The 14905-nt window shown below is 43.7% G+C and overlaps 1 protein-coding gene across 6 annotated transcripts in view; it reads right to left on the bottom strand.

The window, feature by feature from the left end:
• The window catches only part of LOC142776332 (uncharacterized), a 40117-nt gene that overhangs the window by 2767 nt on the left and 22445 nt on the right, over positions 1–14905 (bottom strand). For 4 of the 6 annotated variants that reach the window (XR_012887462.1, XR_012887460.1, XM_075879836.1 and 1 more), the window contains one exon: positions 5413–5512. Coding sequence is in view for 3 of the 6 variants with exons in the window: in XM_075879836.1 (XP_075735951.1) it covers positions 5413–5512 (100 nt within the window). In the remaining 3 variants the exon portion in view is untranslated. Of the gene's footprint in view, positions 1–2237; positions 2740–5412; positions 5513–14905 lie in introns of those variants that run through there. The other 2 variants (XR_012887461.1, XM_075879835.1) reach the window with 1 other exon arrangement.

Raw genomic sequence — 14905 nt, 5'->3', positions numbered from 1 at the left:
GTTAATAGAACAACTGCAATTTTTTTTTTAATTATGTTGAGGCATTGTCGTTGACTTGCCACCAAAGGCCTAAACTGTCATATAATGGAAGAACACGTCATCTTTTGGTGCTCTCTACACACTTCTGTACCAGGAAATCGACATGGAGGCTGCCCCTCATGCGAATACATACTGGGCGACAGAAGTGCCATGGGATGAATCTGTAAGCAACTATTCAGTCAAGCTGACATCCTCAAAGCCCAGAGATTGGGATCATGCATTGACCCAAATTTACTGACACACTCACTGCTACGCTCCACAGTGTACAAGAGACAAGTGCCCCTAGAGCTTAGTGGTGCCAACACTTACTCATATTATGTACGAGTGCCCTTCATGTCCCAGTGATGTGAACTCAATACAGACCAACACAATACCACATCGGTCGTTGGAAATGCAACTCTCTGAGAAGGCCTTGAAGAGCTTAGTGGTTGCCTTGGACCAGGCCCAGTAAGCTGGTAGTCTATGAAGACCTAAGAGCCTTTCACTCTGAAGAACGGTTCAGCTATATAAACAATACCTCTATTCTTGCTACAGCCCAACATATGCAAGCTTGTTTGGACAATTCGCTTTGCTAACATCTGTGGCATCCCCTCCAGGTGCTTTTACACCAAAGCCTGCCAGAGACACTATGATGCTTTTGCTTCTCAAAGTTTGTTTACTTTCAGCTAGAATCTGATTTTTCAATATAATCTACTGAGTAAACTACTTTAATAAATTGACAAAAATAACATCTCAATCGATTTAACAAAACTGCAACCAAAAAGCAAATGGAACGGAGAGTGCAATGTACTCTTTCATTAATAAAGTGGCGATTTGGGCTTGTCAATACAATATTCTGGTGCACTGCAGCACATTTTAATGCCCTAAAACATGTCTTACAAAAAAGCAACAGTTCAGCTAGTTGGTAGCTTATGCTTGAATATAAAAACAGCACAAAATTACAGAAATACAGGTGGAAGAACAGATGACATGGCACTGAACTCGTAACTAAAATTTATTATAACGAACACACATATATCAGGCAGAGGACCTAGTCACTTGGCACACCATGGCGACTGCGCAGCATTTCTTCGTCTTTGTAATTTTGTGCTGTTCTGCAGCAAAAGATGTTATGAGATCAAAACTCGGGTCGCATGCGGCGGCGCAGTTGTCCACCGCTGCCGGTGTCCGTAACCATTATCCCAAGTTAGAAAAAAAAAAACACCTAGTACGAAGGGCACAGTGTGGCTCGAACACGGGTACGCTGTGTGCCAGCCCAGTATTCTACCACTGAGCCACGCCGGTGCTTGAGACTTGTTCGCAAATTTGCCTAAGGTACGCTTGATGTCGGGAAAACAACCGCATTAATATGAGTAATAAAATGTTTTCAAACAGCGAAAGAACCAGTCGTCGCACAATGCAAATATCATAACCAGTGGGTCATCCAATGCTCCAACTCATTACAAAAGCTTGTTCTTGATCACCTATTAACTGTCGTGTATACGCACTTCAGGCAAAATTCATCGTCGTCAGCCACTGCATGAACAATTCGCACAAAATTCCTTGCAAGTGTTTAGCAAAGGCCACGCTTCTCAGAAGAATTATGAAAAATAGCATAGCAAATGCCGTCCTACTACCCAGAAATTATTATTCTTAATACCGTAGTGCATACCCAGCAAGTGTGCTTGCAGCAAATACCCAATGAGTGATTAAAAAGGCCCTGAAAGGCCGCTCTTCTAGCTTTCGCTGTGACTGTGCCTTCTGCAGAGGCCTCGCATATTTTTACATCCAAGCATGCCTTACAGTCGAAATCATGCTTGTGTAGAGTCCAAGCAGTTTATCCAGCTGCCCTTTCTTGCAAAGGTACGCGGAGTGTGATTTCCCAGTGATAATGCACACAGTCATATGACAAGATGCAAAAATTCGAATGTATCATAGTTCCTAGAACTGCGATTGGTTTTACTAATGCAAACAAAAAGAGATGCAGATATGAAACTTACTAGACAGATCAGTAAGGTTGAGAGCTGGGCTAGTTTGTGACTGATTATTATGTTGTATTGTTAAGTAGTGCACTTTTGACACGGACAAAGGGAACAAGAGTGTCGTGCCTTTCTTGTCCCCTTTGTCCACATGAAAAGTGTGCCACTTCACCATATGATATAATGATTAGACTACTCTGTCTCATCATTGTGGAAAATATTCACGAGCACAATTTCAAATTGGATACGAGGCACACTTGACTTTATTGGACCTTGAAACAGTTTTTGAAATCTTGTAAAAATTTGGGCTGTATGATCATTAAATGAGTTGAACCACTAATGAAACCACATACTGTATATCAAGGCAGCTACAACCAATTATATTTATACTATCCTTTTTGACACTGCTTTGCCTCCTGAACTTGTCAAAGAACCAGCCATTGCTGGCAACTGCAGGGCGCTCGATGGGTCAGGCTCCTCTGAATGCGCAGTCGGGCAAGAAATTCATTGATATGTCGAGTTTAGCGTTCCAAAACCACCATATGATTATGAGAGACGCCGTAGTGGAAGGCTCCGGAAATTTCGACCACCTGGGGTTCTTTAACATGAGCCCAAATCTGAGCATACAAGCCTACGGCACTTTTGCCTCCATTAAAAATGCAGCCTCCGCAGCGGCGATTCGATCTTGCTACGTGCGGGTCAGCAGCTGAGTACTTTAGCCACCAGACCACCACGACAGGGCCTGTCGTGCAAGAGAGACCAAACACATAAGGCAATTAAAATCTGATCGGCCACACTACCACCCGTTCTTATTTTGTTCTCTTGAGCTGCTACAATATCCAAAGGCAGGTCCACAAACAGTGTCTGAGAACAATCGGTGTTAACTTGTGCTATGTAGTTGTGTTTTGAGGAGTGATGCTACCGCTGCACTAGCGTGGATCCTGCAGGTGTTGAGTGGATAGTGAGAGCCCAACACGCACTACAGCTGAGCTGGAATGACTCTGCTTGCCAGATGCCTTACACAATGTTGAAGCATTGCAGGTCACCACTTGCTTAATTTGTGGCACATAATTCAGCTAGGCCAATCAGTGGTATCCAGAAAAGCAAATTTGGCGATGAGCACTCTCAAACACCTTTGGTCAACAAAAAGCACGTTAGAAAACAGTCGGATGACACTTGCCACCAACTACAGGTTCCAAGACTACTGTTACAAGCAAATCACACTTATTCGAAGACCAGCAGCAGTCACTCATACTTTGAATCATAAAATGTTGCACATATTCTCCAAACGCATTTTCATTCTGTATGTTTAGGATGAAACATCTTTTTGCAACTTCGCCATTGTCTGCCTAGCTGACAGTCACACGACGAATATGAAGTTGTATGTCGTAATCACCTTGCATGCAGACTACAGCCACTTGAAAATATTTGCCTTAGTAGATTTCCCTGAACTCTTCTCACTTTAAGTGAACACCCAACTCACTATCAGCATGTTTAAGTAAATGCTAATAGTGACTATATTCCATTCAGGTAATAGAGTTGTTCAGGTGACTTGGCGAGGTAGCTTCAATGAACCTCTTACAAACAAGTGTTAGCAACTCTTATGCTGTAACAAGTATTTGTCTGATGATCATCTTACTGAATTGAAAATGCTCCACTGCAATGTGCCAGCATCATTAGTTGAGATACATTTTTGGCATCAGTGATTGCTTCAAAATATCCACCAAAATTTTATGAAATCAGTACAAAAGTATGGTGGAGCACTATGTTACAGTAAAAGCTCCTAAATTCTAAGTCAAAGGAGACTATAAAATTTTTCAATTTAGCGGGCAGTCACTATAATGAGCAGACAACACGTCACATGGTGCGGCAAGAATCCATAGAAGGCCCCTTCGGACTCGTTCCCACTAATTAGCGTATACTGCACATTTGTGGCAGGTCATGTCATAAATTTAAGTTCATGCTCTAACAGTGAACATAACTTGATTAGTCAGGGATACGTCACATACAAGCAGAGACGCACTCACGTGAGAAGTGGGCCAAAGTGGCAAAATATGTGAGGCTATTTGTGTTCCTAAACACATTCGTTTACACGGCAGAGTTAATGCAATCAAAATTTAGTCTTTCTTTATTAGTTTATTTAGAACAATATTGAAATTTGTCTGAATAAACACGGCTAAAGGCAAACATTGCCGCACTGGGTTGTGCCACGCATACAGCAGTAGTAGCAAACTACATTTACTACCATAAAACCATAGATTGAAATCAATTACTACACTTGTTTTACACAGATGGAAGTCATGAGTAATTCAAGTGATGATTCTAGGCCAATTTCTGTGAAGGTGGCAAAAAGCCAGGGTCTTCCAGTTTGAATTAGCCGTTGTTTGTCGACACTGATGCATTCGAATTATTGGAAGTTTTCCCCCATTCAAATACTTCGGGCTGTGGGAGGACCAGAGCGTCAGTTTGAATTAACAGAGTTTGAATGAATGAGATTTTACGGTACTATGTGCCAGGCCCTACTGCAGTGACGTAGCTTGCTGAGAGACTAAAATGATGGAGGTGATGCAGCATCAGGTACAGTCCTCTACTGAACTTTGTTTGCAGCTGCTGGCTGGGCACTTGTTTTGCAATCTCCCTCACAAAAAAAAAAAAAAACTATCTTCACCACTATTTCAATGATTGTTTCTTTCTTAGAATGTTTAAAACACCACTGGCGTAAGCAGCGAGCAGGACCTAGAAATCATCCCAAGAACACCGAAAAAAAAAAATGTAATAAATGGTTTGAGATACCTATGTGTGTAGGAGAATGGAATACAAAAGATTCTGGCTCTGAAATTTCGGTTTAAGGGGACCTTTAAGTGGCACAATCAATCTATGTGCAGGCCTTGTTGAGAAAACAGATGCATTTTCTCACTTCACCATTCTGATTAACACTAAATTAGCTGGCTATGAACATCTGGAGCCACGCCACTATGGAGCGTCTACAGATTTCCAGTGAAACCCTATTACACTACTACGTATAGACATTGTAACTGAACAACCACATGGACGAACATTGTTAAAGATTCACTAAAACCTGTGGATAACAGGCTGTTGCCCACTTCCAGCATGTACTATTTGTACCAAAGTGTGCTGCTATTGTGAAATATGATGAAAAACATGATTTTAATTCATGGCCTTGAGAGAGTTTTGCAATGGTTATTCTGATTATGGACTGAAATTTTTTAGCAGCTTCTATTTCTTCTTTGAAGGCTTGCTCATTTGTTTTAGTGAATATGCTTGGTCAATATGAATTTTATAAGCTTGGCGTACAGTCTGAATATCTTTGAATATAAAAACCAAAGCAAATATCCACATTGTAATTTTTATTGACATTTCAGGAATAACATGGTCAGGCGACTAAAGTACGTACCACTTCTGGATGGAAATTTAATGTTCCAGAATGGTTGCGAAATGTACAAGGACGATATTGCCATTCTCCTTGCACCATCAGCTGTTGCAACATTTGCGGGCTGCAAAGGAGAACACACTGTAATGTAAACAGGGCCATGTGCATGCATTGGTACAAGTCTGTTCAGCTGTGCTATAGAGAACAAAAAACAATTTTATTTAGTTGTTACACACCAACAATAGAAATGAAGGCCAAAGATCAGCCCCACCTGTGTAAAAAGGTTCCTAGGAGCCTGTATATCGGCACTCAGTCCTTTTTACTTGATCAGAATTGCTTATTATTTCGCTCTATTTTTGTGTGCTCTATTTTGCCTGGCAAGTAAATGCACACAAAAATAGAGCAAAAATAGATTACCTGTCAGGTAATCTAAAATAAGTGCAATACTTTGGTGTTCTAGCACTACCAAAAAAGAAGGAATTAAGTGGGGAACTAGTGAGGGCAGCACTCGTGGCGTGTCCACGGGTCTGTGCACGCAACACGAAAAATGGCCTAGTTGTTACCTTGCATGTGTACTAGCATTAGTTGCCCCTTTCACGGTTTCACTGTGACAGTCTGCTGTGTGTTCCACGGAGGCTCTGCGATTTTAGTTACACTGGAGCAGAGCTCTTTCAGCGGAATGTTTTCCCGTGAGGTGTTCGCAGAAAGTCTACAACTATGCGCCCAAAAAAGCAAATATGTGCCAAGAAGCTCCCAACATTGCAAAGCTTCGCATAGTGCATAGTATAGCAAAAGATGGGAAAGGAAAACAAGGGTGAGGAATGATCTTAGGAGGAGTAGGGAGCATAAGGTATAGCATAGTCTATCATAGTATAAGAGGCCAGAAGTTACGAAGTCGCCTTCTAATGGATGTGTCTCGCTTGCATACTAGGTAGGACAGTGTCCGCACACTCTTCATAAATTTGACTATCAGCGCTTTATCAAAAGTCACAGTTTTGCCAAAAGAGCAAAGCAGTGAATCCGATAGCAACATATTCGAATGTTTTACGAAGTAAGGCTAACATATTTAGGAGCAACATTATTTGCAGTAAACGTGCACTTGTTAAGTATCCAAGTTTTCTGCGGCGTGGTCACAGTAGACGACCACAACAAGGCTCGTGCGTAGTGACAGCAATGAAAAGAAGCGCCTCCTGTGGGCAGCGCATGCTTGTACTAAAGGCTATATATCGTGTGTCGCTGCTGGTGGCAGGTTAATATGTGTAGAGCACATGTATATGTAGACGGCCATTCCAGGTACTCTTTTGGAATCGTTTTTTCGTGTTGATAGTGCAGCCCGTAGACGCTCTCGCCTGTTGTGCGAGCAAGAGCCGGGTTCTCATCGTTGCTGCGATAGCGAGGCAACCATATGTCTCCATTTCCTATTCATTCACGAAACGAGCGCATGTGCAGACGACTCAGTGGTGTTCGCTCCGCAGAAAAAGGAGGCTAGCGCATCCCTGTGTGTGTGTATATATATACACATACATACATATACGTGAATGATGGCAGCAGGGACAGCAAACAGCAGCCGAGACTGTCCATATAATTGCTGTCGCAATAACACATCACTTGGAAGCTGTCATAGTCATTTCTGTGAATACTAGGCTTCATCGATTTACCATGTCCCGGATCACTCGCGGACAGCCCGCAGACACCTCGGCTCCCAGGCGGCTACGTCACATGCACGTGATCTAAAGTCCCGAGCCAGCCCGAGCGGCCTCAGGCCATCTGCGCGCCTGATGCTGACTGCATTCGTTGTGGCGTCTGTTATGCCAGGCTATACCGTCTGCTCTCTCCATAGCTGTAACACAGGCCAGAATGCTAACCCAGTTCCAACCTAAAAAGCAGTTAGGTAGCTAATTATACGTATTTCTGTTGTGATGCAATGTACTGTAAGTGAACTACTCGAGTGCGTGTGCATCGTAGACAGGCGCAGTCGTTCCATCGCTGTTTCTCCTAGCGAGTATAATGCGTGTTTGCCCGACCTTCGGGAATACGCCCATGCTCGACGTGGCTAAGATCACCCATGCCAAGAACTGGGTGCGCAAACAATGGTAAATCGAGAAACATGCGAGAAGCGGACAGAAAGGCAAAGAGAGAGCAAGAGCGCATCGAAAATTTACCATGTCTAACTTAAGATGGCCGCACAGCATCCGGCCTGCCCACAGGCCACCAGGCACGTGAAAAACGAAACATGCGTCTGAGCGATCCCAGACCAGTGAGCGGAGCTTTCAGCTGGTCCCAGAAAAAAACGAATGCGGCGCCGGCGTCTGGGGCCGTCCGGGACATGTAAATCGATGAAGTTCAGTGTACAACAAACGGAGCTTTCACCATCAAAACATTATTCTAGGATGAAAAAAAGCACAAAGTTGTTTACAGGCACTAACTGTTTATAGAAATTGTACAGTGAGTGCACATTTTGCTGAATTGCTACAACAGAATGCTATCCCAAACAAGCTTCTTGCATGAAATGCTGGAAATCTCTGAAAAGTATGCTCGTACACTGGTTCGTCTCAATTAAGGGATGGCGTGGCCGCAGCATAAATAAGCATCTATACCTGTATGCACACATAGCTGTTTGTGCATAGACATTGTCGAAGCTTTTTGAAGATAATTCCCTGAAAAATTTAAAGAAATTGGTACTTCCTTGTACCCGCCTTTGGCAAGATCTTCATTTTTTTATAATTTGTTTATTTACATTCTTTATTATCTTATTACTCAAGTGGTATTGCATTCTACATGAATCTATCTCCTCAGTAAACAACATCTCACTGATTTTCTTTTATTCCGATAGACTCACGGTTTGGGGCTTAGAGAAACGTAACATGCTGTGCCTTCTTTTTTAACTTGATTCTTATCGCTCCCAGTCCACTCAAATGAATGTGCCAGTATTACGTATAGCATCAAAACGTGCATCGACTAAAACATATTACACAGACTTTTGCAGCTGCTTTGAGTAGTAGCAGTACAGAAGGTACAGAAGTACCTGGCATGTTGTTTCATGCAAAGACAAAATAAACATGACAACAATGTTTACTTATTGAACTAGTTTGCTAAAGGACGATAGTAGAGGAGGACCTGCATTAGCTAAATCTCCGTGAAAAACATTGAAGAAAGTAGTCGCAGACCACTTTAGAAGTAAGTTGTATAGGCTGTAATGGAAAATCCACCATATTTGATCATTATCAACATTTATTGCATGAACTTTACAAAAGAGCCTACGTTGATTGATATGTGTGGTTTAGCATCGCAAAACCACCATACGATTACGAGAGACCTCCTAGTGGAGGGCTCCGAAAATTCCGACCACCTGGAGTTTTTTAACGTGTACCTAAATCTGAGCACATGGGCCTACGGCATTTTCGCCCCCATCAAAAGTACAGCCGCCGCAGCCGGGATTTGATCCTGCGACCTAACAGTCAGCAGCCACAGCAGTTAGCAGTCACCTTAGCAAATTGACGACCGTAGCGGGGCAGCCCGCTTGCTTTTGAGATATTGTCTTCACCCCTATCAATTCTGAGCTGCGCCTTTAAGAAGGTCATACAATTTTATCAACACTGGCTGTCACATATACCCGAAACCCAATAGAACCCTCTCGAAGGCAGAGGTGCGAATCGTCCTTTGTTGTAATAGGAAAACTGTTTTGTGCCTAGGAATAGTATACACTTTGGCCCCATTTGCATGGAGAAGTGCCAGCACTTTGAGAAAAATTTCTGACAGTTTCGTCATGGTATGGTTGTGCTAAAAGCTCCGAACCTAACCCCTTTTACCCTACCCATCTCAAAAAGACTGGGACACAGGCTTTGCTTGGCTGCTCCAGCTCGACTGCCTAGTGGGCCTAGGCCATTGCCGACGCCATTGGAAAGAGGGAGCCCACCTAGTGCTTGTATGGGGCAGTTCCTTAAAGCACCTCTAAATCTCCTCCAATATTTTTTCAAACACTGATATAAACACGTGCATCGTATGCAGAATGCCATCACGATCAACGATGCCACACTAGATGGCACTATGAGCCGTCAGTGTGCCACAAATTAAAAAAAAAAATCCGCTCCTTTCCAGCCTGCTTGTGACACACAGCTCATTCTGATGCACATCGCATTCATGCCCTCGCCATTCGTTGTGTTTCCTGCGTGTGCCACCTGCCCGCCGCGGCAAACATCTAGGTACGCAGAGACCGCACGTACACCTGCATGCCATGTGAGAGTGGAGAGGGGGGATGAATCTTTTCAAAAAGACGGAAAGGTAAGAAAACGGGGTAAGAAAACCGCAACAAACCGCCTTATGGTCGGTGAAATGGCAACTGCAGTACTTCACTTCGTTAACGGTGTCATGAGAATGAAAAGCTAAATTTATGCAAGTGTTGTGGTTTGATGAAATGACATTTTTTTGAAGGGGCATAAAGTCTCACAATGCCTCACAGATGGCAGCACATGATCTAGCATTTGCTGTTTGCTTGCTCAACTCTGAAAAGGCATGATATGCATGGTTTTCCACTAGATGGACAGAGTTGATCATATTTAGAGCTGTCTGAAAGTTCCTGTGTGTTTTTAGCGGCGATGGCTGCACTATCCCGGCCTTTTTCGACATAGTTAAATGGCCTCCAAAATGTGCCTACAAATGTGCCGAATGGGCTCATTTTCGTCATGACAACTGTCGAACAAAATGCATTAAGGAGACTCCTTATACTACATGGCATTTAGGTAGTGTATTTTCCCAAAGCTGCAAGTAACATCGTGGTTTTGTGGTAGGACACCTGCTTGCCACACGAACGGATTCGATCCTCAATGGGACCAAAAATTTTATTTTTATTTTATTTGCTCTTTTTTCGATTTTTTTCGCTCACAACCAACAATGCCGACGGTGTAATTTGCGACACGAGCTCTCTAACGCCATTGCGTTAATACGAGGTAAAAAATAGTGGGTGTGTGTGAAGGAAGGGGTGGTTAAATCAAGGAGGCCTAAAAAAACAATGTGACGGGCAGAAAAGCCCCTAGAGGGGTGCTCAGCGAAAGGACAAAGTGGCTTTGAGAGAGGATACGAGTGAAGGGAAGAGCGAAAGCAGTGTTTTGATAATCAAAATACCTGTTGACACAACCGTGAGATAGTGCCTTTATGAGACAGTGTTTTCGCACTTTTCGAAACACCCACCTGAGTCAGTGGGACATACATGTCTCACCTTTTTCTGTGATCTGGCCTGATTTTGACAAAATTTGAGATCAGTTCCGTTCTGAAACGCAGAGCGAACCACTCTCGGGCAGAAAAGATGGCAATAATTTTGTTGTAGTTTATGTCAATATACCACAGCCGGTTTTTATATCAGTGTCAGAACTATAGGAGAACCTATGTAAAGTTAAACTAACAAGATGTAAGATAGGCTTGGATAGTAATAAATCCCGAAAATGTATGGCACACAAAAACATTAGGAAATGCGACGGGACAATCCGCTGTCTTGCTTAGTCCACGTCTTCGTCATGTGCAACACATTTTTCACAATGAAAGAGTCAAAAGCTTGTTTTTTTCATCACTTTAGGAACAAATTGTTCCCCAATCGCTTTATTTCTGTGGTCTTGAATTTCAAATGTGCTGTTATTGGGAGTGAGAGTGATGCCTCAATATTTGTAAGGTGGCACCGCCCTTTTGGGTATTCATCCCCTCTCCCCTTTTTTTTGCAGGCTATCTATAAAAAGTATGATGAGGAAGCAATATGCTGAGTCAGCATTCACAATGCTTATGTTACATGAGGCCTCCAAGGGATCTACCCAAAGGAAGACCTGCGGAGTCTGTGCTCTCAATTAGCGCTGTAAGCTCCAGAGCAAAGTTGACATTTGCTGAAGATCCAAGTGTAAGAAACTGAAGCAGAAGAAGGCTTCAAGAAATGATCTATGCGAGTCATGTTTAGAGGAGCTGCAAATAACAGAAGAAAAAAATAAAATAAAAGGTGTATCCAAAGTGTTTATGTACTTTTATTTTACTATGACAGTATACATCTAAATGAGCCTTCTGGAACTTGGTGAATCGGTGGCTATGCAGAAAGCTGTGGAAATACAAAAAGCAGCAATTTGTTTGTATGCCCTTCTAAACGAGTGCAAGCATGCAATTTTAATTCAAATGCATCACCAAAGTGCATGAACTAAAGATTAATTATTTATTATACTCTCAATGCCAATGTACCAAGAAGAGTGGTTAATACATATACATTATGAAATGTTACGCTAGACCGCTTGGAAATATTCATGGTCTGGGTTGTTGGCAACTGAGCTGAGCGGGTGGTTCTATGCAGATGCTCTCTTCGGCAGGAATGAATTGAAGAAAAGGTTTGTGTGACAACTTGGCACTTCGACTTTGATGTTGCTATCTATTCCCATTAAGGTGTACCAAGCAGTGTGACACCCCATCTTACTAATATTTCTACATTTTCACTCCTTGAAACTACATGGTCATCGACATTCATGCTTCTTTGACACAGTTACTAGCAACTATGCTGGCGTTTGGCGCTATTGTATATGTTGTAGAATTAAAAAAAATTTGGCAGAATGGGTGCAGTATTGGCATTTTGCCTTCACTACAATGCATATTGTGATCGAAAGGTGCATGCCAGTGGAAGGGATGAGAAAGCACCATTCCTTTTCAAGCATTCAGCAGAAGTTCAATACAATCTGTGCAGTATTAACGAAAGTATTTTAAGGGCTTACCTTTTTGTTGTTAGACACAATATTATGATAATAGACAGTAATGGCAAGGAAAGTAAAATATATTATCTGTAGTAATTATATATTGCAGGAAATTGTCTTTTTGCCCACTTCACATATATATGATAATTGCTACAAAAAACGCCCTTGAATATTGTTTGGCATTAGCGTCTGTTAGTTCTAATTCATGCAATATTGTATTCATGATGGTTTTACCCACTATGGCAACATTGAATTGTTTTTTAAGACAGCAAAAAAAATTTTCTTGCAAAGATACTGAAGAAGGTCGAATACTACAGTAAAGTAATTGCCCGAAATTTTTCCAAACTGGTTTCCATATCGTGTCATTGTGAATAAACGAGCATGCCGCCGTATTTTCTGCCTGTTAAGCAGTGCATGCTTACACGCAAACTTATGAACATGCAAAATCAAAAAAATAGACTGTGCGTCTGTTTTTCAACCAGACTGTGCGTCGCTTTTTTCAACCACCGCGTTCACGTGTGCTTTAGATGGTCGGCTACATTTGCTGTCCACACACAGTTGTGCTAATAGCAGCGAAAACAGAAGCTGGTTTGCTTATAAGTGCACCGAGAAAACACCGATGGCAGACACCAGCACACTATCGACAGCAGCCGGTGGGAGGCCGGCTCGCTTTTGCCGCAGTGGCGAAAGCCTCAATGGCTTCGAGCGGTGCAGAAAACATGTAAACAATGCATTTCATGCAGCTTCATTTTAAAACAGCAAAAAGACCACCCACACAGAAGACTGGACAACACGAGCGCTGTCTTCTCTGTGTTTAGTCTTTCCGCCGTTTCAAAAAGAACCCAAACCAACTAGCCCAACTCTTGCTTTTGCTGCAGTTTATGCAACCACGGGCTGCTCCAATGACGGCATATTAAGCAATTTTTTTTCTGCGCGCAGAAAAGAAAAGGAGGGCGGGGGGGGGGGGGGGGGGCGCTAACGCAATGTTCGACCCTGCGCGCAAACGACTGCGATGTGGTTTTTAAAATTTAGTTAGAAAGTTGCGCTAGTTCGCAGGAATCGATCGAGACGTGAGGACATGCGTTGAAGATCTACTATCAGCATCAAATGAAACGCGAACAGCGGAGCGCGTGGAACAAGTCTTATCAATGGCATAGTGCGCGTCGTCCACCGGTCATCTATATAGACAGGCCCGCTCAGTCGGTGTGGCAGCACTGCGCAACCAATATTTATGCTTGTGTTCCAGTTGTGCTACAGTAAAAGCCCGTTAATTCGAATTACACGGGAACGCTGAGCAATTTCGAATTAAACAAAATTCGAAATAATGAAAGTGAGCAAAAATGGGTGGATTTCGGGGGTGTGGGCACGAAAAATATTTATTGGCCAAAAAAGTCGGTGATGACCATCTGCTTCTTTTCTCTGAATGCCACAGCTGCGGCTCCCTGTTCCAGCGCGCAGACGCGGCGCAGGGAATCCTCTTCACCCTCTTCAAAGCTGAAGAAGAGACGCGCCACATTAAGTGCCTCCATCACCGCAGAAGCTGACGGGCGCACAGGTGCTTCGTCATTTTCGTCTTCCTCACCTTCTGGCTCTTCAGCATCAGGCTGCGCACCCTCTACTTGAGCGATAATGTCCTCACCAGTCAGGGCACCACACACCGATGCACCGGTGTCAACTTCAACATAATCGGCAAAACGTACGTCCCGAAGAGTGTCACGCAACGCCGCTGGCATGAGCTCCTCAGCCCCATCCACGTCGACGTCACAATTATCCTGCGCACTTCCAGCTGCAAATCCACTGTGGCTGAAACAGTTTGCGATTGTGGTCGCGGTCACCTGTTCCCATGCGCGCACCAACATGTGCATGGCAGTGAGCAGCGTAATGCCAAAGTCTTTCCTGTCGCCCGCGCACAAAATCATTCTCTCCAGCACGTGACGCCTATAAAAGCACTTAATGTTCCTTATCACACCCTGGTCCATTGGCTGTAGGGCCGCAGTCGTATTTGCCGGAAGGAACACCAACTTAGTTGCTCTCAGCTCAACGTCAACTTTGTGCGCCGAACAGTTGTCGACGACAAGAAGAACGCGTCTGCCGCCCAGTTCCATTCGCCTCTTGAATTTCAGTAGCCACTTCCTGAATAGGTCACCTGTCATCCAGGCTTTCTTGTTTGCGGCGTACTCCGTCGGCAGTGAGCGAATGTTTTTGAAGCACCGTGGCTTGAGTGCTTTGCCAATCACAAAAAGGGGGACCTTTTCCGTACCGGTCATATTTGCGGCGACCAGAACAGTGACACGCTCTTTGCTGCGCTTGCCGCTGGCACAGCTGTCTCCCTTGTAGGTGATCGTCTTTTCTGGCTGCAACTTGAAAAATAACGCTGTCTCGTCAGCGTTAAACACATCCTGTGGTGAGTAGCTCTCCAAGTACTGCTGCAGGGTGTCGCTTCTCCAAGTAGCCCATGTTTCGGCGTCCACTTCCTTTGCCTCGCCGGATAACGTGCAGAATACGAGATTGTGCCACTCCCTGAAACGATGAAACCATTTCTCGGAGGCGACAAAGTCTTGAATGTCCAAGCGCAGGATGAAATCGGCTGCCTTGGCCACGATGATAGGGCCGCTCAATGCGATACTCTGGGCTCTCATTTCTTTAAACCAGATAATCAAAGCTGACTCCAGTTTCGGGAACTTCGCTGTCCTTAGCCTTTTTCGACCGGCGCCAAAATTCTCGGCTTCATAGGCGTTTTCAAAGGCCGTCTTGTTGCGTATGTAGGTTGACAACGTGCTCGGACGTATGCCGTGCTTCCTCGCAAT

This window comes from Rhipicephalus microplus, chromosome X (assembly GCF_043290135.1).
Source record: "Rhipicephalus microplus isolate Deutch F79 chromosome X, USDA_Rmic, whole genome shotgun sequence".
NCBI classification, from domain to species: Eukaryota; Metazoa; Arthropoda; class Arachnida; order Ixodida; family Ixodidae; genus Rhipicephalus; species Rhipicephalus microplus.
This window is presented reverse-complemented; position numbering and strand designations above follow the sequence as displayed.